Source organism: Panthera tigris, chromosome A3, assembly GCF_018350195.1.
Source record: "Panthera tigris isolate Pti1 chromosome A3, P.tigris_Pti1_mat1.1, whole genome shotgun sequence".
Lineage (NCBI taxonomy): Eukaryota > Metazoa > Chordata > Mammalia > Carnivora > Felidae > Panthera > Panthera tigris.
The window spans coordinates 118,030,143-118,054,529 of record NC_056662.1 but is presented as its reverse complement, the minus strand read 5'-3'; the positions used below and the strand labels follow the sequence as shown (position 1 = coordinate 118,054,529).

Below are 24,387 nucleotides of genomic sequence, written 5' to 3'. Positions count from 1 at the left end.
GCTTGTCAGTACAGAGCCCAACGTAGGGCCCAAACCCAGGAACTGTGAGATCATGACCTGAGCCAAAATCAAGAGCTGGATGCTCAACCGACTGAGCCACTCAGGCACCCGAAGCATTCAGTTTTTAATCATTAAGTCTTATGTTAGCTATAGGTTTTTCAGAGGTGTTCTTTATTAAATTTAGGAAGTTAACTTTTAGTGCTCGCTTCGGCAGCACATATACTAGGAAGTTAACTTTTATTCCTACTTTTATGAGAGTTTTTATCACGAATGGATGTTGAATTTTGTCATATGTTTTTTTCTGCATCAAATGATACGATTATGTGGTTTTTCTTCTTTAGCCTGTTAATATGGTGGATTACATTGATTGAATTTTCAAATATTGAGCCAACATTGCATCCCTGGAATAAATCCCATTTACATGGTGTAGAATTCTATTTACACGTTGCTGAATTCTACTTGCTAATATTTTGTTAAGAACTTTTTTTTTTTTTTAAATTTTTGAGAGACAAGAGTGTGAGCAGGGGTGGGGCAGAGAAAGGGGGAGAGAGGATCTGAAGCAGGTTCAGAACTGACAGCCCAATGCAGGGCTCTAACTCACGCGCTGCAAGATCATGACCTGGGCCAAAGTCTGATGCTCGACCGACTGAGCCACCCAGGTGCCCCTTGTTAAGAACTTTTTAATGTATATTCATGAGGGATATTACCCTATAGTTTTCTTTTTTTTGGCACTGTCTTTGTCTGGCTTTGGTATCTGAGGAATACTGGTTTCATAAAATGAGTTGGGAACATTTCCTTCTCTTCTGTTTTCTGGAAGAGATTGGCATTAATTCTTCTTTAAGCATATGGTAAAGTTCTCTAGCTTTTAAAAATAGTGGTTCCAGGGGTGCCTGGGTGGCTCAGTCAGTTGAGCATCTGACTCTTGGTTTCGGCTCAGGTCATGATCTCAGGGTTCATGAGTTCGAGCCCCACATTGGTCTCTGCGCTGACAGTGCGGAGCCTGCTTGGGATTCCCTCTCTCTCTGCCCTTCCCTCCCCTGCTCACTCACTCTCTCTCTCTCTCTCAAAATAAATAAATAAACATTATTTTGAGAGAGACCGAGACAGCGCGAGTGGGGGAGAGGCAGAGAGAGAGGGGGACAGAGAATCTGAAGCCGGCTCTGCTGACTGCAGAGGGCCCGACGTGGGGCTCAAATCCACAAACCAGGAGATCATGACCTGAAGCAAAGTCCAACGCTTCACCAACTGAGCCACCCAGGCGTCCCTAAAATTTTTTTATAAGTTTATTTATTTAGAGAGAGAGAAAGAGAGAGAGAGAGAGCGAGCAGGGGAGGGGCAGAGGGAGAGAGAGAATCCCATTCAGGCTCTGCACTGTCAATGCACAGGCCGATGCAGGGCTCGAACTTGAGAACCGTGAGATAATGACCTGAGCCAAAACCAAGAGTCAGACACGTAACCAAGTGAGCCACCCAGGCGTCCCCCCCCACACAAACCTTTTTTCAAATAGTGGTTCTGGGGGACCCAGTCTGGACCACATAAAGCTGAATCTGGGGGTGGAGCTTTAGTGCAGGTGCTTTGCAAAGGCTCTGCCAATGAGCTTATTCGTGTGCAGCCAGCTGTGGAGCTTAATGTGGTAGTAGTGGCCTTGAGGCAGACATGGGAGAGCCAGCTGGAGCCGAATCCACCTGAAGAATGACAAGGATTCAACAACTGTGAGGCTTGGAGAATTTGGCTCTGTGAGACACGCCCCGGGAGCCCCTGATACCTTTGGGACCATATGGTACAGTGGGGACACTGTTCACACAAGACCTGTGGTTTGACTTGGCTACTGAGAAGCCATAAATCCCTTACTCAGCAGTTTCAGCTTTCTGATTGGTAAAATGCCACTCCTTGGGTTGTTCTGGGACTAAAACAACACAGTAGATAGGAAAATGCTTTAGAACCTACACATCATTTTGGGAAGGTAGACACTGATGTTTCTTTGGACCCCGGATGCACCCTTACTGCCACTGTGTCGTGATTCCCAATAAGTCTCACTATGAGGTCAGTGGGAAGCTTGTGACCCCAGCTGGTTGTAGGACCAGTGTTCTCAGGCCATGGGGAAACTTCCTCCCCCTCCCTGCTCACTTACTCTGCCCATGGGGTTTGGACTCTGATAGGAAGAAGTGGGACCTTGGTTACAGTGAAAAGGGACTTTGACCTTGACTGGTGCCTCCCTTTCACCCTCCATAGGAACATGCTTGCCAATTCAGGCAGCGTGAGGATTCTCATCAAGGGAGGCAAGGTGGTGAACGATGACTGCACCCACGAGGCTGACGTCTACATTGAGAATGGCATCATCCAGCAGGTGGGCCGTGAGCTCATGATCCCCGGAGGGGCCAAGGTGATCGATGCCACTGGGAAGTTGGTGATCCCTGGAGGCATTGACACCAGCACCCACTTCCATCAGACCTTCATGAACGCTACATGCGTGGACGACTTCTACCACGGGACCAAGGTAATGTTCCTGTTCGCTGAAGGTGCCTTCCTTCCCTTTCGGTTTCTTCTGTTTGTGGGGTTGCTCCAGACTAGACCCATGTGAACAGGATGCCCCTGCTGTATTGCTAAAAGGACGAGGGTGCTCTCATGGGGCCACTGTGGCAGCTGACGTAGGAAATTCCAGGCTAGATGTCATAGATCTCCATGGCTACCGAAAAGGAGGTATGTAGGCCTGTTTTACCGATCACATCACTTACCCGTGTGCCGAGGCCGGGAACTGATTTTATTTTTATATGGTTACATCATGTAATGCAGACCTAGAAGAAGAAGAGAATTATAGCTGGTGTTTGTTGCTATGCATGTATGTGACGGGGAGTGTGGTATTGATCTGAAGAACTCCTTTATGGATGATCAGCTAAATTAATTCCCCAAAGATTGTGAAAAATAGATATGCTTCTTCTAGATGATTTTAATGGCAGTAATTATGAAACAAACATGGCTAGCGATCTTGGATTATCTCTCCTAGCTTGTTCATTATTTTTAAAAACAGCTGGAAAAAAAAACAAAAAACCTGGTAGTGGAGCCTCTTTTAGAGGGAGTTTTCGTGGGCAATATTTACTGTTATTGAGCTGAGCCAGAGCTGTGGTATGTTGCTGAATGCAGAATACGAAAACCAAATGAATTAGGAGGAAATTAACATTTTGCAAAAAAAGTCACGTGTGGATTCTTTTACCCTTCTGTGCTCCCGAACCTCTGTTATTGCTGTCACTCCTCTGCATTGTCACATGCCAGCCTCTCCCTGAACACCAGAGTATGGGCTCCTTATGGCCTTGATGATATTCCTCTGCTTTCCCAGATCCTGGCACTGACCAGAACCGGAATAACTACCCAGTAAATGTTTGTTGACTGAATAAGTGAAGAGTGCTTATGCATCAAAGTTACCTATGAAGGTTTTTTACCTTTTTAAAAAAAAAAAATGTTTATTTATTTTTGAGAAAGAGAAAGAGAGAGAAGGGGAGGAGCAGAGAGAGAGAGAGAGAGAGAGACAGAATTTCAAGAAGGCTCTGTGCTACCAGCACAGAGCACAATGTGGGGTTCACACTCATGAACCAGGAGATCATGATCTGAGCCAAAATCAAGAATCGGACACTCAACTGACTGAGCCACCCAGGTGCCCCTGAAGATTTTTTTAAATGTAGAATTAAATCAATTTCAAGGACCACAAGTCCCTGACCCTGGAGGCAGCCCCTTCTACTGTCTGACCTAATAAAGGACTTGGCCTCTAACACTCTCCGGGCAAAAGGGATCCACTAGCTACCAGTCCAGGGGCTGTAGTCAGCCCTCTGTCCTACTTTGGCCCACAGCCTCAAATCCCCACGGCCCTCCACCCTAAAATGCCGCCTCTGCTCTACCGGGGCTTCTCAGGGAGCCCTTCTCCCATGCTTAGGTGTCTCCCCTTAGGATCCATTTTCCTGGGGGTTCAGAGGCTCCTGCTAGGCAGTGACCGATGAGGCTCTGCAAACCCACCCCTGAGAGGTCTGGCTCGGGCAGGCAGAGGCTGGCCTTGGGGTCACAGGGCAGTTGGCCTCTAAGGTCTCCCTGAAGATACGTTCCCATCCTGCTGCAGGAGTAGCAGACCAGACCCCCGGGCGGCTGAGCTGTGAGGAGTCACAGTCGCCGTAGCCCAGCCGGTTCTAAGGCAAGGATGGGCTCAGGACTAATACTCTAGAATCCAGGGCCAAATCTGCCTATTCTAGCAGAGCCCAGAGAAGAGAGGCAGTAGGCAGACCCTTCCTACTTTCTCTTCTGAGAATTCCCCCAGGGCCTGTGAGTAAGGCTTCACTGAGGAAATGGGGAGCCCCAGCCCCATCAACTTCTGCAGGGTACACGAGTGGCAGGACTTCTTTGAAGGGAGCGAGCACATCCACTTCACTGTCCCCAAGTACTGGAGCCAGGCCAGGCCTGTTTGGTTTATGGTCATCGTACTGTTATTTTTGTTGAAGCAGAGCATATGTACAGAAAAGTATGCAAATTGTAAGTATACAGAATTGTCACAACTGAACACACCCTTGTAATCAGCACCCACATTGAGAAACCAGACTTTACCAGCACCAAAGTGCCCCTCCTTATGCCCCCTCCCAGTCACTACTTCTTACCAAGGATAACCACTATCCTGACTTTTTATACCATTGTTTGAAAAAAAAAAAACCCAAAAAAATAGCTTAGCAGTCCCTATCAAAGTAACACCAGCATTCTTCACAGAGCTAGAACAAACAGTCCTAAAATTGGTATGGAATCAGAAAAGACCCCGAATAGCCAAAGCAATCCTGAAAAAGAAAACCAAAGCAGGCATCACAATTCCAGGCTTCAAGACCTATTACAAAGACGTAATCATCAAAACAGTATGGTACTGGCACAAAAACAGACACAAAGATCAGTGGAACAGAATAGAGAACCCAGAAATAGACCCACAAACACGGCCAATCAATCTTTGACAAAGCAGGAAAGAATATCCAATGGAAAAAAGACAATCTCTTCAGCAAAAGGTGTTGGGAAAACTGGACAGCGACATGGAGAATGAGCCTGGACCACTTTCTTACACCATACACAAAAGTAAACTTAAAATGGACAAAACACCTGAACATAAGACAGGAAGCCTCAAAATCTTAGAGGAGAAAACAGGCAACAACCTCTTTGACCTCAGCCACAGCAACTTCTTACGGAACGTGTCTCTGGAGGCAAGGGAAACAAAAGCAAAAATGAACTACTGGGACCTCAAGATAAAAAGCTTCTGTACAGTGAAGGAAACAATCAGCAAAACTAAAAAGCAACTGACGGAATGGGAGAAGAGTTTGAAATGACATAGCAAATCAAGGGTTAGTATCCAAAATCTATAAAGAACTCACCAAACACAACACCCAAAAAACAATCTAGTGAAGAAATGGGCAAAAGACATGAATAGACACTTTTCCAAAGAAGACATCCAGATGGCTAACAGACACATGAAAAAATGCTCAACATCACTCATCATCAGGGAAATACAAATCAAAACCACGAGATACCACCTCACACCTGTCAGAATAGCTAAAATAAACAACTCAGGCAACAACAGATGCTGGCGAGGATGCGGAGAAAGAGGATCCTTTTGCATTGCTGGTGAGAATGCAAACTGGTGCAGCCACCCTGGAAACAGTATGGAAGTTCCTCAAAAGTTAAAAATAGAGCTACCCTACGACCCAGCAATTGCACTACTACTGTATCCAAGGGATACAGGTATGCTGTTTCGAAGGGACACATGCACCCCAATGTTTATAGCAGCACTATCAAAATAGGCAAAGTGTGGAAAGAACCCAAATGTCCATCGACTGATGAAGGGATAAAGAAGATGTGGTGGATGTGGCGTGTGTGTGTGTGTGTGTGTGTGTGTGTGTGTGTGTGTGTAATGGAGTATTACTCAGCAACCAAAAAGAATGAAACCTTGCCATTTGCAGCAACATGGATGGAACTAGAGGGTATTATGCTAAGAGAAATTAGTCAGAAAAAGACAAATGTCATGTGACTTCACTCATATGTGGAATTTAAGATACAAAACAGATGAACAAAAGGGAAAGGAAGCAAAAATAAGATTAAAAACAGAGAGAGAGACAAATCATGAGAGATTTTTAAATACAGAGAACAAACTGAAGGTTGCTGGAGGGGTGTTGGTGGGTGGATGGGCTAAATGGGCAAGGGGCATTGAAGGAGGACTCTTGTTGGGATGAGCACTGGGTATTATATGTAAGTGATGAATCACTAAATTCTATTCCTGAAATCACTGTTACACTATATGTTAACTAACTTGGATGTAAATTGAAAATAAATAAATTTTTACAAAAAGATCATAGAAACCAAAAAAAAAAAAAAAAAAAAAACCCAACAGCATAATTGAGATATAATTCAGACATCATACAGTTAAGAAAGTAAGTAGGTAACTAAAGTATAGAAGTCCATGATTTTAGGTATATTCACCATAGATTGGTCCTGGCTGTTTATATAAATAAAATTAAGTGGTTTGTACCTTTGCATTAGCTTCCTTTGCTCAGTATTATTTTTGTGAAATTCATTGATGTTGAACTTATTCGCTTTCACTGCTTTATTGTTTGATGTACCACATATTGGCATTATCAATGCCAATAATACCGTTGCTGTGAATGTTCTTGTACATCTTTCAGCAAATGTATGATCACATATCTGTTGAGCACATTCCTAGGAGTAGAATTGCTGGGTCATAGGGGTACATGCGCTCAGCTTTAGGATAGGCCACCAAATTATCTTCCCAACTGATTGTAACAATGAATACTCCCAGCTGTAATATAAGAGAGACTATAGTATTTACCACCAACAGGACTCTGATTACCACCGGGGTCCCTGCTGGGGTCAATTCTGTAGTGTGGTCGAGCGTCGCACCCAAAATTGTAGCTTTCTGGCTCCTGTCTCCACTTGGGAGACCTTCAGTCTAAGGTCAGATGCCATGCTGTCACCACGCTGTCTACCAGCCTCTCAGAGGGCAGGCTGGTCTTCTTTGTCTTATTTTTCACATTGTCATCAGCCGGGACCTCATTAGCCGGGAGTGGCAGGTTTTCCCCTGAGAGCCTTTAGCTCTTTATAGCCGATGAAAACCCCAGCACACGCATCTTTGTGCAAGGTGGTGGGTAACTCCTGATCTTTTCCAGGCTTCTCATCCATGGGAGCAGCTGCCTCTGCAAAACACGTAAAAGCCCCTCTGTGATTTAAGGCCCCCCAGTGCATGTCAGGCCCTAGTTGTGCAGTGTTTAAAGGCCCAAAGATCCTACGCCACGCTGGCTACCGGCATCCCCCAAACCAACCCTTTGTTATGTCCGTACTAAGCAAGATTGGATCTTGACGCCCTTGTGCTCGAGCCCTTATATTGAACATCTGTTTCCTAACGTAGCCCCTGACTCAGCCTTCCCTGGATCCCATCTATAGACCCTGCCCAAAATTCTGCCACAGTCTCCCAGCCTCCCAAGAGCCGGTTTCCTGCCCCAGTACTCCCACCCCTCCATTCCTGGATTTCCCCTTCACCTTGGTGCTCCTACAGGGGGACACTTGGGCTTCCTCTTTCTTCTAGTCGCTGACCATCTCCCAGGGAGAGAAAATGCTCTCCTGTTGCAGTGCTGCTCCAGGGACATGTCGATTTAATTATTCACACGGCCTGTGGCGCTCGTTCAGAGGCCGTGCACCCTGATAGACCAACGCTGACCTACTTTGTACATTCTAAGAAAGGTAGTAGTTGATTGGCTTGAAGCATCTGGATTTATAATAGAATAATAATCCTAAGGAAAAGCTCACCCGAGTGATTAGCCTAGAGAGAAAGAGAGATCAAGTTGCATCTTTTTGTTCTTGTGCGACAAATCCGCGGGGCCTTGAACTCTGCGCCCCCTAAGCTATTGCGTGCCTGTCAATTTGGCGGCAGCAGCCAGGGCTGGGAAAACAAAACCGTTGAAAGCCTGGCTCTTCCGAGAGCATCTGGGTCTCCATTGTACTGGGTCTAAAGGGATTTCTCTAGCACTTTAACAAATGCTTCGCCTGCTTTCAGACGCTGTGGCAGGCGCTGCCTGGCACCCCTGGCTCTGCATCCCACGCGCACAGCGGGCCCTTGATCCTCCTCCCCGCCTCCTCACACCCTCCCGACCTGCGGGCCCTGCCCTCCCCGGCCCAGAACCTAGGTTTCCCGGAAGCGGAGCGCCAAGACCACCTGCTTGTTAATAATGCAGACCCCATTGAAGAAAGAGCTTGTCTCCTGCGGGGAGGCAAGGCCAGGATTTCAGATGGGTCATGAGGTCTTTTATTGTTATTCTCCTTAACTTACTTATAAGTTATATTTATTCTCTTGTGTGTAGCTAATGCTACATAATGAAGAATGTTAACGCAGGGTCTTGAGATCCACCCCACCAATGGCTCTCCGCAGCGAGGTGGGAATATCAGAATCGGGCTTTTTAAGCTATAGGCACAGCCCCTTCACTAAGATGTTGATAGAGGGGGCAGGCATGGGCAATCGGAAAAAGCTTCCTAGATGCCTTTTCTGCTTTCCCGCTTCTCCAGAAATATATTAAGCACCACCATCTAGGCCAGTGGTTTTCAACCCTTAGAAACAAATTACAGTAGAACGACTTGGGGAATTTTTTACGACACCGGTACCCAGGGCCCATGCCAGACCGTGAAATCCGTGCCTCTAGGTCTGCCTCTTCCTCCATCAGTATTTTTTTTTTAATCTTTTATTTTATTATTTTTGAGAGAGAGAGTATGAGCAGGGGAGGAGCAGAGAGAGAGAGAGGGGGACAGAGAATCCAAAACAGGCCCCAGGCCCTGAGCTGTCAGCACAGAGCCCAACGTGGGGCTCGAACTCACAGACCGTGAGATCATGACCTGAGCCAAGTTGGACGCTCAACTGACTGAGCCGAGCCACCCAGGTGCCCCTCCATCAGTATTTTTTTTAAAGCATCCCTGATGATTCTGACACTGGCAGGTGAATTAATAAGGAACTTTCTCCGCTGTTTTGAATAGTGTATTGTCCTGGCTGTTACTGCTGCCGAGCTGGCCCTCACGTCCTCTTCGAAAGCTGGGGCCTGCTTTGCCTGCCCTTGCCGGTCTTATTTATTTGCTTCTCTCCTTCCATTCACATTCCAGGGTCGTCAGTGGGCTCCCAAATCCCAGCCTGGGTCTTAGAATGCCTGTACTTGCTAGAATTCGCTGGCCCTGTGTTCTCCCCTCCTGTCCGTATCCCGTTGACATCATCAGTGAGTGAGAAGTTGGCCATGATAGACGTGTCATTAAACGGAAGTCCGGCCGGGTCTGTTCCTCTTTGTGGTCCCAGAGACTCCCTCTCGCCTGTGCCAGGACCATCTGGTCATAGAGACAGCCTCCCATTAACTCAAAATCAGCATCAGCAGGACATCTATTCTTTTCTACAAGAGAAGCCAAATCCGAGAAGAGTGCTTGGGCCAGCATGAGATCAGCCAAGGCGCTGTTCGATGGCATAGGTTTGGAGAGCCTGCCACATCCCACCCCCCAGTGGAGGGTCCTGACCCTCCCTCCCCTTCTGTCACTGCAGAGGACCGGGCCCTATCTGGTAGAGTCATGAAATGGGACAGGCTAGTACATAAATAAATTCCCTTTGGTGTCCAGCCTGCCGGCATCCTTACCAAGGAGCCCATTTATCCACTGGGCAGGCGGTTTTTCTACTTTGCTTTTGAAATTTGCTCTTTTGGAATTAAACCTTTCAATGGTGTTCACCATTTCTTTCTTTTTTTTTTTTTCTCTTGACTCCAGTACTCTATCCATTTCTGTTTAATTCGGGCCAAAATGTTTTTCCAGTCTTTTAGCTCTGCAATAACTCTGTTTATCAGGACCCAGGTTCCTATGGTCTGGCTTATTAATTAATGCTCCCGAATTCACTTATGTCTTCATTCCTGTAAAAAGCTGGAAGGGACCTTAGAAGTCTAGCTCCACCCTCCCATCGATGGAAAATGCATGAGTTGCCCCAAGTCTCAGAGATAACTGGGCCAGAACGCAAGTTTCTCAGTCTGAGGGCCTTTTCACCATTTTCACCAGGCCACTCGGGCTCTCCTGAAACCCCAGAGTTGGATAGTCACCCCTTTCGGACCGACAGCTACCTCTCAGCGGGCTGCATACAGATAGTTTCCTTGACACTATGGCCTGGACCCGACGAAATCATCACAGAATTGACGTGCATTGCAGACCGCGGAGTGAGCTCTTTGCCATCCTGAAACGGTGGCTTTATAAAACCCCACCCATCACTGGAGGAGTAACAAACATCCTCCTTAGATGTTGACAGTTTCTGCCATTTACAAACGGGTGTCGTGGGGCTTAAAGGAGGATGCATGAAAGACACTTCCCACAGTGCCTGGCACAGAGTGTGCATACGATAAATGATAAATGTTGGTCCCTAGGGTGTCACTGCCTGTGTCCACCCTAGGCCTGGCCTTGGCTCTGTCTTCCGTCTCTTAGACCCACCCATTTTAGCTTTGCGATGAAACTGTTCCACTGCCTGTCTAGTCCCTGTGCTGCCTGGGTCCCTAGCTTTGCCAGCAGGACATCCTGACGAGCCTTCTCTCAAAAGCCACCCTCCTCCCATCTCTCAAAAGCCACCCTCCTCCCATCCTGGGCCAGATGCTGCCACACCATGCCTGTTCTTCCCACCGACCTGCCACCCTTCTGGCACGGCTGTGCTGGTCAGGATCAGCACAGCTGGGCTCCCCTCCCTCCTCTGAATCACTTACAGTCACACTAAAGATCTCCATGAGTGCCTCATGAAGTGGCTTCCCCTTCTAAGCCACCTGGAGGTCATCCCTTCTCCTGCCTCTTCCAATGGAACCTGGCACCCTGGCAGGCGTCGTATTGGTTTTCTACTTCACGACAAATTAAAACAATACCTATTTACCAGCGCCCAGTTCTGTAGGTCCGAAGTCCGGGCACAGTGTGACTGGGTCCTCTGCGCAGGGCCTCACAAAGGTACAGTCAAGGTGTCTGCTGGGCTGCTTGCTCATCTGGAGTTCAGAGTCCTCTGCCAAGCTCACCTGCCTGTGGCAGAATTCGGTCACTAGCAGCTTGAGGGCTGAGGTCCCTGACTCCTTGCTGGCCACCTGCTGGGGGCCCTTCTCAGCTCCTCGAGGCTGTCACCATTTCCTTACCACGTGCCCACCTCCATCTTCAAAGCCAGAAGGAGACTGGCACTTTGAATCCCTCTCCTGTTTCAAATCGTTCTGACTTAGAATCTCTTTTGCCAGAAAGAGCTCGCCTGGTTAGCCTCGGCGCACGGAGATCCTCAACTGTCCCATATGACATAACCCGTGGGTAATGGCGTCCCATCTGATTCACAGGGCCCCTTCCACACTTAATGGGAGGGATGTACAGAGTGTGGTTCCCTGGGAGTCCCCTGCCTACGGTTGGTGAAGGGGAACACATGCAAAACCATGGCCATCCTATAGACTGTTACCCTCGTCTACCCCCACCTCACCGATTTTGCTTAAAGTACTTAAGACTCCACATTTACTTTAAAAAAAAAAAATCAAAAATCACCTTGGCCACCCTTCACTTCACAGCTCTCTGTGCCTCATGTCACGTTCCTGCTTGAGACCCTGCTGTGACTCCTTGTGGTCTCAGATGTCAAGTTTGGGTGTCTGGGTCTTCACCCTGGGCAGCTCCCATCTGACCTTACCTGTCCATGCAGTCCGCATTCCCAACACGTGCCCGTGCATCAGCAAGGTGGTTTTCTCTCCCTGTGACCATCCCATGCTCCCCACTACTGTCCCTTCCCACCATCCATGGAAACCTTCCAGGCCTACCAAACTCCTGTCATGTTCTTCCTCCAGCTAATTCAGATCCTGGATCCCACTATCTCCTCCCCAGCCGAAATAATTTGTCATCTGGGGCTTTCGAACTGTTTTGTGTGGAAAGTTTGTCTTCCAGCTAGATTGAAGAATATTCCAGGGGCAGAGACCACCATTTATCTTTAGCTCATGACCCACCACAGACCCACATGGCTTGAAACATAGAGTAGTTGTTCTCAGAAATAGGTGAATGTCAGCAGTGTGGTAGTAATGAGCAAAGACGGGGGGAGACCACTGGAATCTGCATTTCAGCGCATGTTTACTAGACGTGTGATTTGGACAAATTCATCTCTCTCTGTCTCTCGGTGTCCTTCTCTGGAAAATGGAAGATTATAATAGTATTTTATGCGTGTTAATTGAGTTCCTATTTGTAAAGAACTTAAAATAATACTCAGTGCTTACTAAGGACTCTATGAGGGTCCATTAAATCAATCCATCAGTCACCCAGTTGTGCTAATCAAGGACCAACCCTTGGAAAACGATTTGTACAATTTCCTCCTGAGCCTACTACATATTCAACCGTTAGGCATCACACAGGAACTGAAACATTGGATTCCGTTTCTACTGTTAGGTTAATGATGTGTGTTTTCGATTTCAAATGGAGTCTAATAGTAATGGTGATGAATTCTAGATAATTTTCTCTCTTCTCTCTTTCTCTTAAAAGCAGAAATAGCCAGCCAAACTCTGCAGGCACTCAGGAGCTATTTAAAGATGCCCTGCTTCAGATCAGTTGTCTTGTTTAACAAAACCTTGCCGGCAACTTCTTTCTATGTCCACATTAATTGGGAGGCAAAATGTAGGCCAGGTTGACCCTTCTTAGAACAAATGTAAGAGGAGATCTATCGTTTCTTATAAATTTTATATCTCGTATTGGAAAAAAATCTCCTGTGGTGACCGGGCAACTCCTCAATTTCTAGAATAGTGTTTGCAAAGAATTTATCTATACAGAGATTATTGAATCTTAATAGAATAGAAATAAACGCCCCCTCTGTGATCCTAGATGTACTGGAAACCTCTCATACCTCGTACAAGAAGTTCTGCTTTTATATTCTCATCCTTTGAGGTTTAAAAAAAGAAAATAAAGGGGCACCTAAGTGTCTCAGTCGGTTAAGTGTCCAACTTTGGCTCAGATCATGATCTCACGGTTCGTGGGTTCGAGCCCTGCGTCGGACTCTGCTGAACGCTTGCTTAGAACCTGGAGCCTGCTTCAGATTCTGTGTCTCCTTCTCTCTGCCCCTCTTCCACTCGTACTCTGTCTCACTCTTTCAAAAATAAATAAATGTTAAAAAAAAGAGACGAAAAATACATCATCTACTGTATGTATATTTCAGTGACACGTAGTACATGAATGATGTTTTTTTTCCTTTCTTCTTTTTCTTTTCTTAAAACCTGCATATTTTTTAGTGGTTCAAGAAATAGTTGAACACAGCCCACGGAAAGCTTCAAAAATCTTGTTTTCTTTGTTTATTTATTGAGAGAGAGAGAGAGCACGAGCTGGGTAGGGACAGAGAAGGGGAGAAAGAGAGAATCCCAAGCAGGCTCTGTGCTGTGAGATTCACAGACTGTGAAATCATGACCTGAGCCCAAATCAAGAGTGGGACACTTAACCCGCTGAGCCTCCCAGACACCCCGAAAACTTCAAAAATCTTCACTGAAAATATCTCTTTTCCCAAACCTTGCTGTGGTTGCCTCGGGTCTGAAGTTGTCCTGTTGTTGTGTTGAATGTAAAGTGTGTCTTCAAATCCCACACTGACTGACAGGTAGAAATGTGTTGAGATGCCACATCTCTTCCCCCGGTGGTTTCTGCCTCACCGTTCCCTCAAGTTATCACTGCAGCCAAGCACATTTTTTCTCCTTCTGATCTCCTTTATTTCTCATTAATTAAAAACTAGGAGCTATAGTGATCCTTAATTAGTGACTACGCCCAGACAAAACTATGGGTCAACCATAGTAAGAACTTTCTCACTGATCAGTTTTTCTCTTTCATACACACGTTCACACACTTTCACATTCTCACACACACGCTCAATCACACACACGCAATTTTAGAGCTAGAAGTGCCATTAAAGATTAAGGAATCCATCCCCTAATCCATAAATAATTTTCGTGTTTAGATTTAAACTCTCCACAGCATTCTCAATATTTAAAAATAAAATTAGGGGCACCTGGTTGGCTCAGTCAGAGGAATATGTCACTCTTGATCCCAGGGTTATGAGTTCAAGCCCCACATTGGGTGTAGAGATTACTTAAATAAAACTTGAAAAAAATAAAAATTAAATTAAATGAAAATTAAACAATATCTGTGGGTGAACTCTTTTGAGGAGGAGTATGAATAGAATAAAGAAGTTCATGATTAGGTAACCTAGGAAACCATCTTTTTTTTATTTTAATCTGTGGGTTTTTTTCTTCAACAAATTAAGACATACAATAAGCCACACATTTTTAAAGTCTATAGTTTGACACATTTTAACATATGTGAAGCCATCACCGTTGATATAATAAACCTATTCATCATCCCCAAAAGTTTTTTGTGGCCCTTGTAATCCTTCTGTCTCCCAGATAACCACTGATCTGTTCTCTGTCACAATAGATTAGTTTGCATTTTCTCATGTTTTCATATAAATGGAATAATACAGTATGTATTCCTTTTTTTGGACTGATTTCTTTCACTCAACATTGTTAAGTTTTTGGTTATTGCAGATAAAGCTACCATGAACATTTGTGTACAAGTGTTTATGCAGACGTATGTATATTTCCCTGACGTGATTACCTAGCAATGGAGTGTCTAGGTCATATGGTAGGTGTATATTTAGCTTTTTAACAAATTGCCAAACTAGTTTCCAAAGTGATTGTAACTTTTATATTCCTTACAGGCTCTACATCTTTGCCGTCTTGTTATGATCAGTTTTTTGTTTTGTTTTGTTTTGTTTTTGAGAGTGAGTCAGAGGGAGGGAGAGAGAGAATCTTAAGCAGGCTCCACGTTCAGCACTGAGCCCCATGCAGGGCTCGATCCCATGGCCCTGGGATCATGACCTGAGCCGAAAGCCACCCAGGCACCCCTATGATCGGTCTTTTTAATTTTAACCATTCTAACAGGTGTGTAGTGATATCTCATTGTGAGTTTTTTGTCTTTTGTTTTTGTTTTGTTTTACGAGATCACCAGTTTGTTACAAAAGGATATAACTCAGGAACAACCAGATGGAAAAGGTGCACGGGGCGAGGTTGGGGGAAGAGATGTGGAGCTTCCATGCCCTCTCCGCATGCACCATTGTCCCTACACCTCCATGTGTTCACCAACCCAGAAGCTCTCCTTTGTGGTTTTAATTTGAATTTCTCTAGTGGCTAATGTTGAATGTCTTTACATGTATAGATTCCGTATGTCTTTGGTGAAGCGTTCACAACTTTTGTCCGTGTCTTAATTGAGTTGTTAGTCTTTTTATTAGGTTATTGAAGTTGTTTATATTTTCTAGTTACAAGTCATTTATTGGGTATATGTTTTGCAAATGTTTTCTCCCCGGGCTGTGACTTACCTCTTTATTTTCTGAACAGTGTCTTTTGAAGAGCAAAAGTTTAAAAAAAAATTGTTTTAGAGAGAGAGAACACGCAAGTGGGTGAGAGGGGCAGAGGGAGAGAGGGGGGAGAGAGAGAGAGAAAGACAGAGAGAGAGAGAGAGAGACAGAGAGACAGAGAGACAGAGAGAGAGAGTCCCAAGCAGGCTCCACGCCCAGCACAGAGCCTGACGTGGGACTCCATCTCACAACCTTGGGATCATGACCTGAGCCGAAATCAAGAGTTGGATGCTTAACCAACAGAGCCACCGAGACACCCCAAAAGTTTAAAATTTTGAAGTCCCAATTTATCGATTTTTTGTTCATAATTTCTTTTTTGCACTGTGATCAAGGAATATTTGTGAAATTCAAGGTCACTAAGATTTACCAAATTTTCCATTAGAAAATCCTAGCCCCTACATTTAGGTCTGTAATCCATTTTAAGTTGGTTTTTGTATATGGTATATGGTAAGGATGGAGGGATTTTTGTGTATGGCTGTCCAATTGTTCCGTGCCATTTGTTGACAAGATTATTATCCCTTGTCAAAAAAGCAGTTGACCATCTATGTGTGGGTTTATTTCTGGACTCTCTTTTCTATTCTTTTGATCTATTTGTCTATCTTTACACCAATACCTCCCTGTCTTGATGCTCGTTACAGTAAGAATTGAGAGCAGGGAGTGTAAGTCCTCCAGCTTTTTCTTCGTTTTCAAAGTTGTTTTGGCTACTTCATCTTTGGGAGCAAACTTTTTCAGTGCAGGCAGTAAACCAAAAACTGAAGAGGACTGTACACCGAGTGCATTAATCACATACTTGGTAAATATCCTCTGCCCTTAGCGTGGTCCCTTTCTGTCAGCTAAAAGTTAAGACCTTTCTTTAAAATTGTCTCAAGTTGGGGGGTGCCTGGGCAGTTCAGTTGGTTAAGTGTCTGACTTCGGCTCAGGTCATGATCTCATGGTCTGTGAGTTCAAGCCCCACGTCGGGCTCTGTGCTGACCGCTCAGAGCCTGGAGCCTGCTTCCGATTCTGTGTCTCCATCTTCCTCTGCCCCTCCCCTGCTCACACACTCTCTCTCTCAAAAATAAATAAACATTAAGAAAATTGTTTTAATTTTCTCAAGTTGGGGCTTCTGGGTGCCTCAGTCAATTAAGCATCCGACTCTTGATTTCGGTTCAGGTCATGATCTCATGGTTCATAGGATTGAGCCCCACGATGGGCTCCGTGATGACAGCATGGAGCCTGCTAGGGATTCTCTCTGTCCCTCTCTGCCCCTCCCCTAGTTGTGCTGTCTCTCTCAAAATAAATAAACTTTAAAAAAAAACCATACAATTTTCCTAAGTTGTTTGGAGGTGGGGCGGGGGGAGGAAGCTATGAGTGTGTGTGTGTGTGTGTGTGTGTGTGTGTGTGTGTGTTAAAAGAAACTTTATTGGGTGTTGGGGGTCCAGGTCCATGGAGGATGTTGTCCTCCATGATCCTGGGCTATGACGTCATGGGGAAGAGCCATTCAGTTCCCTCTCTGCCTTATAGTTGGTCAATGGCAAATAGGGGTAGCCTGGGGAGTACCGAGCGAACTGGAGGAGTATAAAACTTTTATGGACTGGAATTGCAACCACTGAGCCATTGCCACCCCATCCTTGCCCCCGTCAGGTTTCCATTCTTTTTGGTGTCCCTCCTTACCACCAAGCCTGGTGGACTGGCCTGAGTCACTTGCCAGGCTTAAGATACTCTAGAACTCATGTTTGGGAGAGTACTCTAGCTCCGAATCTCTATGCCCTAGACTTACTGGACCATCAAAGAGCATTTTTTTTCCTGCTGTGTGGAAAATACAGAGTTCACAATGGAGCACATTGAGCCTCTGACGGGCTCTGGGGTCCCAGGCCCCCAGGTGGCTCCTGGCGGTGCATGGCTCTCCACCGGGACCCACAGATGAGCTTCTGTCCCCTGCTTCCTACAAGAGGGGTGTGCTGAGCTGTCAGGCCTGGACTCAGGCCCATTTGTCAGAGCACTTCTCTATCCATCATCCACTTATTTTGATCTTTAAAGCCCCCCCCCCCCCCCCCACTTAATATTATCTTATTATCCTTCCTCTCCAGGGGGGAATGCTGAGTCTCAGAAGAGTGAAATTCTTGCTATCCATGCTAATCGGTGCAGGGACAGGTCTGCCTGCCTCCCAACTTTGACTCCGGCCCCATTCCTGGATGCCATGTATCCAGGGAAGCCCAAGGCAGCCTCCCTCGGCAGTTTGATGGTATTGTTATCAATTAGCTTTGGAACCAAAATGAGAACTCACCCACATCCGAGTAGACGAGGAAAGGAGAGCAAGGTGGGTGACATGCGGCTTATTTCTGGATTGTTGATAAATCCCTCCTCTCTGGCATCCATGGGCAGCCTGGACTTACAGTAAAGATGGTCGTGCCCTGATGCCTGTAAACGTTCCCGCTTTGGGATTAGAAGGGGCTCTGCTAAAGAGGAGGATGACAAAGGGCCTCTCTGTGCGGCTCTATTTTAGAATGGTTTCCCCAGGCCCCTTGGCTTCTTAGAAACTGGCAGCACATTCTCTCCACCACATAACTCCGTTTGAGGATCATCTCCAGTCTCCATGGTAACTGCATGTCAGGAGACAGCCTGCTCTGTACTGTGGCTTTGTATTAAACACAATGAATTTAAATTGGATGCTCGGCAGTGAAGATAATCATTCTGGATCAGAGAGAAGCCTGGAGCTCCTCATTTCATAATTTTGGATGTTGGCACAATTCTCAGATTGAGCCCTGTAATTCAAGCCCAAGCCCCACCTACCCCTCTGTTTCTAAACTGCAGTTAGGTCCAATTTCACTTGGGCTTTTCTCCAGCTTTTCACAGAGGAGTCTTGGAGCCAGGGAGCCCCTCAGTCAGGTCAGGGCTATCCTGAGCTCTAGAAGGGGCAGCATAATGTAAAAGAAACTTGGGGGCTCTAGAATCGGATGGACCCTCATTCAGTCTGGCTGTGTGACTTCCTCTGAGCCCGTTTTCTTTTTAATTAAAAGAAAATTTTTAGTGTTTATTTTTGAGAGAGAGACACAGACAGAGTGTGAGCAGGGGAGGGGCAGAGAGAGAAGGAGACCTAGAATCTGAAGCAGGGTCCAAGGTCTGAGCTGTCAGTACCGAGCCCGACACGGGGCTCAAACTCACGAACTGTGAGATCATGACCTGAGCTGAAGTCGCATGCTTAACCAGCTGAGCCACCCAGGAGCCCCTACCTGTTTTCTTATCTATCTCTATAATTTTTTCATCCTCCCTGGCTGAACTTTGTACCCATCATAAATATAACTCCCCATTCTCCTCTCCCCGCCCCCAGCCTCTGGCAACTACCATTCTACTTTTGTCACTGTGAGTTTGACCACCCTGGGTCCCTCATATATGTAGGTTCATACAGTCTTTGTTCATTTGTGATGGGCTTATCTCTCTTAGCGTAATGCCCTCAAGCTTCAACTGTGTTGTAGCACACGTCAGAATTTCCTTCCTTTTTAAGGCTGGATAACATTCATATATACCACACTTTATTTATCAGTCTGTCCATCATTGGACACTTGGGTTCGTTCCAGCTTCTGGCTGTCATGAATAATGCTGTGACCACATATATCTGTCTGAGTCCTTGCTTTCAACTGGAGACTCATTTTGAGGAGCAAATACAATGTTAAGGGGCACCTGGGTGGCTCAGTAGGTTAAGCATCCGACTCTCGGTTTCGGCTCAGGGCATGATCGCACTCTTCGTGAGTCTGAGCTCCACATCGGGCTCTGCGCTGACAGTGCAGAGCCTGTTTGGGATTCTCTGCCCATACCCTACGCCCTGCGTGCGTTCTCCCTCTCTCTCTCTCTCTCTCTCTCTCTCTCAAAATAAATAAACGTTTAAAAAAATAATAAATATTAAGAACACTGCACACAGTAGGCCATCAGTAAATGTTAATTTCTTTCCTGAGTGTGAGTTCAGGCGGCGTTAACTGCCACAGTGGTCTGCTGGCTTCGGTGAGAATGATGTCACTTTCTACTGAGCAAGCTGCTTCTGTGTCCCCGCAACATGCTCATCTGCCGTGTCTGGGGATTAACACAGTTCGTTCCGTGGTTTAAAGGAAATGTCTTAACCATGAAAACGGGCATCGTCTCATGCATGCTTTTACATTCTCCCACCAGTTGGTATGCATGTATCCCTGCTTCCAGAAACGACAAGATGTTAGGGCTGATGTATATACTTCCTTATCGGTTGTCTATTTTAAGTCTTCCCTCTGGGAGACCCTGATGCAGGGGTGAGATCACCCCAGGCTGTGAGATTCTGTGCTTCGTAACTGTTTCACAGGCGTCAGATCTGTTCTGAGCATTACAGAAGAGTATGGGATTTGGAGGGAAGATACCTAGACCCCAGTTCTGGCCCACCTCTCAAACACTGAGGTGAGGAAAACATCTGTCGCCCGTGGTGGTTGTGAAGATTAGATGAGGGAAGTACTTTGCTGTGTGACCCGCTCCTGGAGCAGCCCGTGCCCTGGGGGAGAAAGGGACCAGGTCCTTGGGCTGGGGGGGCAGCTGTCCAGGAGATCCTCCCTGGGTCAAGTTTCATCCAAAGTCCCTATAGTAGGGGTGACTCTCCACTGCCTTGGGCGCCTCCAGGGGTGGGAATCCCAGAGCTCAGGAACTGTCTTTCCTGCGGGGTAGCCCTTCCAGGCCACCGGGCGGCTGCAGCCCCCAAGAGAGTCAGAGCCCCTTTGTACTCAGGAATTTGAGACAGAAGGGGAGGAGGAGGAGGGCTCTTGCCAGCCTCCTGACCTGCGTGCGACCCAGCTGCTCCCTGCAGCAGGCTGTCAGGCCTGTTCTTTATTGCTGAGGCTGGCGGGAGGAGGGGAGATGGGGATCTCACACCGCATCCCAGACCCTTCGCTCACTCCTCAGCAGTGCTGCTCGCGGTGGTAGCGTGTGTGCCCCGAGTCTAGAGTCTACCTGTTGAGATCCTGCCTCCACGCACTGCTTACGAACGTAAAAATGCAAATGTCACTCTAAGCCCCAACCAAACTCTGGGCCAGCCCTGAGATGCCTCCCTCCTGATGCTGCGCTGGACCTCTGCCTCGAGCCAGCCCTGTTCCCTGGGCTCCCCGCTCCCTCAGTTCTCCCAGGCTGCTTCCCCTGCACCCGCTGCCGGCCTCACCAGTCCCTCAGAGCAGCATGTTGATTCCAGCCCTCTCTAGTTGATTCTGCGTGTAACTCCCATAGGAGCATTGGCTCAGTGCCACACTCCTAATTTTCCCACCCCTTGCCTCCGGGAATTTGATTCTACTTCCCGTTTTGCTAAGGGGTCTGGGACCCCTTCTGATCATCTCCTCCTTTCTCTGTTACCCGCCCCTCTTGAATGGATGGAAAGAGGGGTGCCTCCCAGCCTAACAGATATGAAGATCAGCCCTCAGGTTTCCTCATCGGAGTAATGGGCACAATAACGCACCTCTTTCGCAGGGTCGTTGTGAGAATTCACGGGGCACAGAGCACAGGCTCAGTGGGCGTCGGTTACCGTTAGTGATGTTCGCCTCCACTGGGTTGACACTCAGCTCTATCTTAAGGCAAACGAAAGCTCCCTTTCTTCTTCTTTGTCTTCTGAGAAACAGCTTCCACCTGTCTCTTCCGTCCCCACCCCCAAATTCAGGGCCGTGACAATGCAGCCGGCACCCCACAGCCAGGGTCATGTTCCGAAGCCATACGTCATGTTCTTCCCCTGCCCGGAAGCCTGCTGTGACCACAGACGCGTCCAGGGCTGGGGGTGTAGCCAGCGTCCCTTCTGTAAATGTGCTCCTAACCGCCCCCTCCCAAGCTCCCTCAGGACCACCGCCGGCACAGCACACGAGCTGCTGAACTTTGCTGACCGGACAGAATCCAGGTTCGGCAAGGTCCTCACATGTTTGGTCCTAATCAGACCTGCCTTGGCCCAAACCAGACAGGTGTGCTGTCTGTCCTCCGGCCGCGCCCCCCCCCCCGCCCCCCGCCCCGCCTTTGCCCACACCATCACGCCCGCCTTCCGGCTCTCGGCCGCCTATTTGCACTTGATGGTGTCATCAGGAGGAATGCTATCTTTGCCCTGTACTCTTACAGTACTTAGCAGTCGTTTCTATTACAAATGAAGCTTTTTCTTGTCCTGTTTGCCAGCCACACTCTAAGTGCCTCAGGTGCTTAACATTTCTCGCCTTTCTGGACCATCTGATACACGTGATAGAGGGCACACGGTGTGCACATTAGTGCTACCTACAAGTGACGCTTACTGGTGATAATCGCTACCATTTATTGGGCTCCGACTATGTGCAGGCACTGCACTAGGTACTTTACATGCATTATCTCATTTAACTATTGTGACCCCATGGGTATATATTATTATCCTCATTTTACAAATAAGGAAATGGAGGGGCACCGGGGTGGCTCAGTCGGTTAAGCATCCAACTTCGGCTCAGGTCATGATCTTATGGTTGGTGGGTTTGAGCCCTGCATCAGTCTGTGTGCTGACAGCCTGGAGCCTGCTTCTGATTCTCTGTCTCTCTGTCTCTCTCTCTCTCTCTCTCTCTCTCTCTCTCTGCCCCTCCCCCACTCACGCTCTTGTCTTTTTCTCTCCCTCTCTCTCTCTCAAATATAAATAAACATTTAAAAAATGAGGAAATGGAGCTCAGAGATTAAACAGCTTGTCCAAGGTCTTACAACTAAGTGTAAGTGTCTTACAACTAGGATTTAAACCTGGATCTGCCTGCCTTAAAGGCTGATTCTTGTCACTATACTGTTTTGCCTCTAAGTATGACATTAATATGCCTTTACGTGACAGGCGGATTAAATGTGGGAAAATGTCCTTTTCTCGAAATGCGTTGTAACTGAAGGTTGCCTGTTTTCTCTGCAGAAAAATCAAAGAATGAAGTGCGAGTTTTAGATATGGTAATATTTAGGGTAAGAGCACTGCAAAATCAGAGGTGGGACCAGGCCCCAGATGGTGTGGGAGAGGCCATGGACCCAGAAGGTAGGCGTGGAAAGTAAAAGGAAGTTTGGGAGTGCGATTAATTGCGAACGCACAGTTTGGAGAAAACCAGTCAGCTGCAAGCTGCTCAACAGGCTGTAAATCATGGGTGGAGAAAAGACTTGAGAGCTGTATGTAGCGGGAGGGACAGAAAGGGTAGCCCCAGGGAACTGATCACACATCAAATGGATGCTCTGCAGAAAAGCTAGGGTTGTTTTTGTTTTTGTTTTGTTTTGTTTTCACAGAAAAGAGGCATTTGATAGAAAGAGGTTGGGGTGACTCCGAAGGAGAATGGATGGGGCAGTGGTCAGAGCAGAGGTCAGCACTCAAGCGGCCTGGAAGGGAATTGTCAGAGAGCTGGCTTGAGTTGGCAGTAAAGCTAAGTAAAGTTAAGAGTCTCATCACCCTACATCAGGCAAGTGTAAGAGCCTCATCACCCTACATCAGGCAAGTGTCATGAATAAAGAGGTGGGACTCCTTCTTAAAAGATCATTAAGAAACTTAAGATGATGACAGCAAAACATTAAACAATCCAAGCACAGAGCCCTTCTAAATGCAGGGCACTGTGGGCTGCACAGCCCACAAAGCTGGCCCTGGCTGGTGGGCTTGTGTTTCAGGATGAGAAAGATATTTACTGAGTGCCAGGCATGGTTCTAAGTACCATAGATGTATCATCTCACTTGATGAAGTGCTCAGGTCCTCCTTTTGGAAAGCTTCTCAAGTTCCAGGACTTGAGTGGTATTTAAGAACTGGCTTTCCAGGGGCGCCTGGGCGGCTCAGTCAGTTGGTTGGGTGTCTGACTTTGGCTCAGGTCATGATCTCACGGTTCGTGAGTTCGAGCCCCGCATTGAGCTCTGTGCTGACAGCTTGGAGCCTGGAGCCTGCTTCAGATTCTGTGTCTCCCTGTCTCTCTGCCCCTCCCCTGCTCATGCTGTCTCTCTCTCTCTCTCTCTCTCTCTCTCTCTCTCTCTCTCTCAGAGGTAAATATTGGGGGGGGCGGGGGGAAGGCTTTCCAAAGGGCCAGTAAGCAACCAACAGATCCCTGATGGTGCAGGAAGTTACTCCGAACAAGAGAGGAATCACCGAGCTGGTGATTTTATTTCTCTTGTACTTTGGGAGATTGTGAATAAAAGAAGAGAATTTTCATGTGCAAAGAAAAAGAACTGGTTCAGTGATTCCAAGAGAAGCAGATCTAGCTGAACCTACGATGGCTTTCCCAGCTGCATTAGGAAATGTAGAAATGTTTACTTGACGCTCAGCCTACAAAACACATCCAAATACTTGTTATTTGGTTCTCAGTGCTGTAGCGTCCCCCCTTTAAAGATTAAGTTGCCCTTGATCGATAGGTCTAGGTAGCGGCAGATCCTGCTTTTCCGATTCCAATCACCTCCCCCCCAAACACACCCCTTTTCTATGTGCTATATGAAAATACACTCCAGGAAGCCTCTCCCTCTTCCCCCGTGAAAAACCCCACGAATTATCTGTGGCTCAAGTGCCTTCTCAACAGCGGAGCACAAAGTTTGTGCCTTGACTTACTGGTTCAGCCTTGGAACAAGCTGCTTCTTTGACAGAAGGGTTGCAGGGCAGGGGCAGGAGGGTGAAATTGGAAGATTAAAAAAACCATTGCTACTGGGAAACCAGCAAAACGTGATTCGAGCTGCAGCAATGCAGAAGATAAGTGAGTGATTCTCCAAAGAGCTCTGTCCTGACAAAGGCAAGGAGGGCCAGTACACTCTTCTCTCCAATACTGTGACGGCAGCAAATAAGTCCTATTTTTCTGAAGTTTCTTTCCAACTTGCTGAGCATGGCCCTGGTCAATACAGAGACCCTGCGTGCCCCACAGGGGTCCGTCCGATGACTTCTGACGCATAAATATGACATTTATATCCGGTTTAGGTTTAGTTTCAGTACAAGCTCTTGCCAAGTGTATGCCTGGAAAGTCGGTCAGAAA

General features: G+C 46.9%; 1 protein-coding gene across 2 annotated transcripts in view; it reads left to right on the top strand.

Moving 5' to 3' along the window:
- The window catches only part of DPYSL5 (dihydropyrimidinase like 5), a 100,556-nt gene that overhangs the window by 42,342 nt on the left and 33,827 nt on the right, over positions 1–24,387 (top strand). For both annotated transcript variants that reach the window (XM_042982323.1, XM_007088921.3), the window contains exon 2: positions 2,233–2,497. In XM_042982323.1, the coding sequence (XP_042838257.1) occupies positions 2,237–2,497 (261 nt within the window). In that variant the 5' untranslated portion in view covers positions 2,233–2,236. The remainder of the gene's footprint in view (positions 1–2,232; positions 2,498–24,387) is intronic.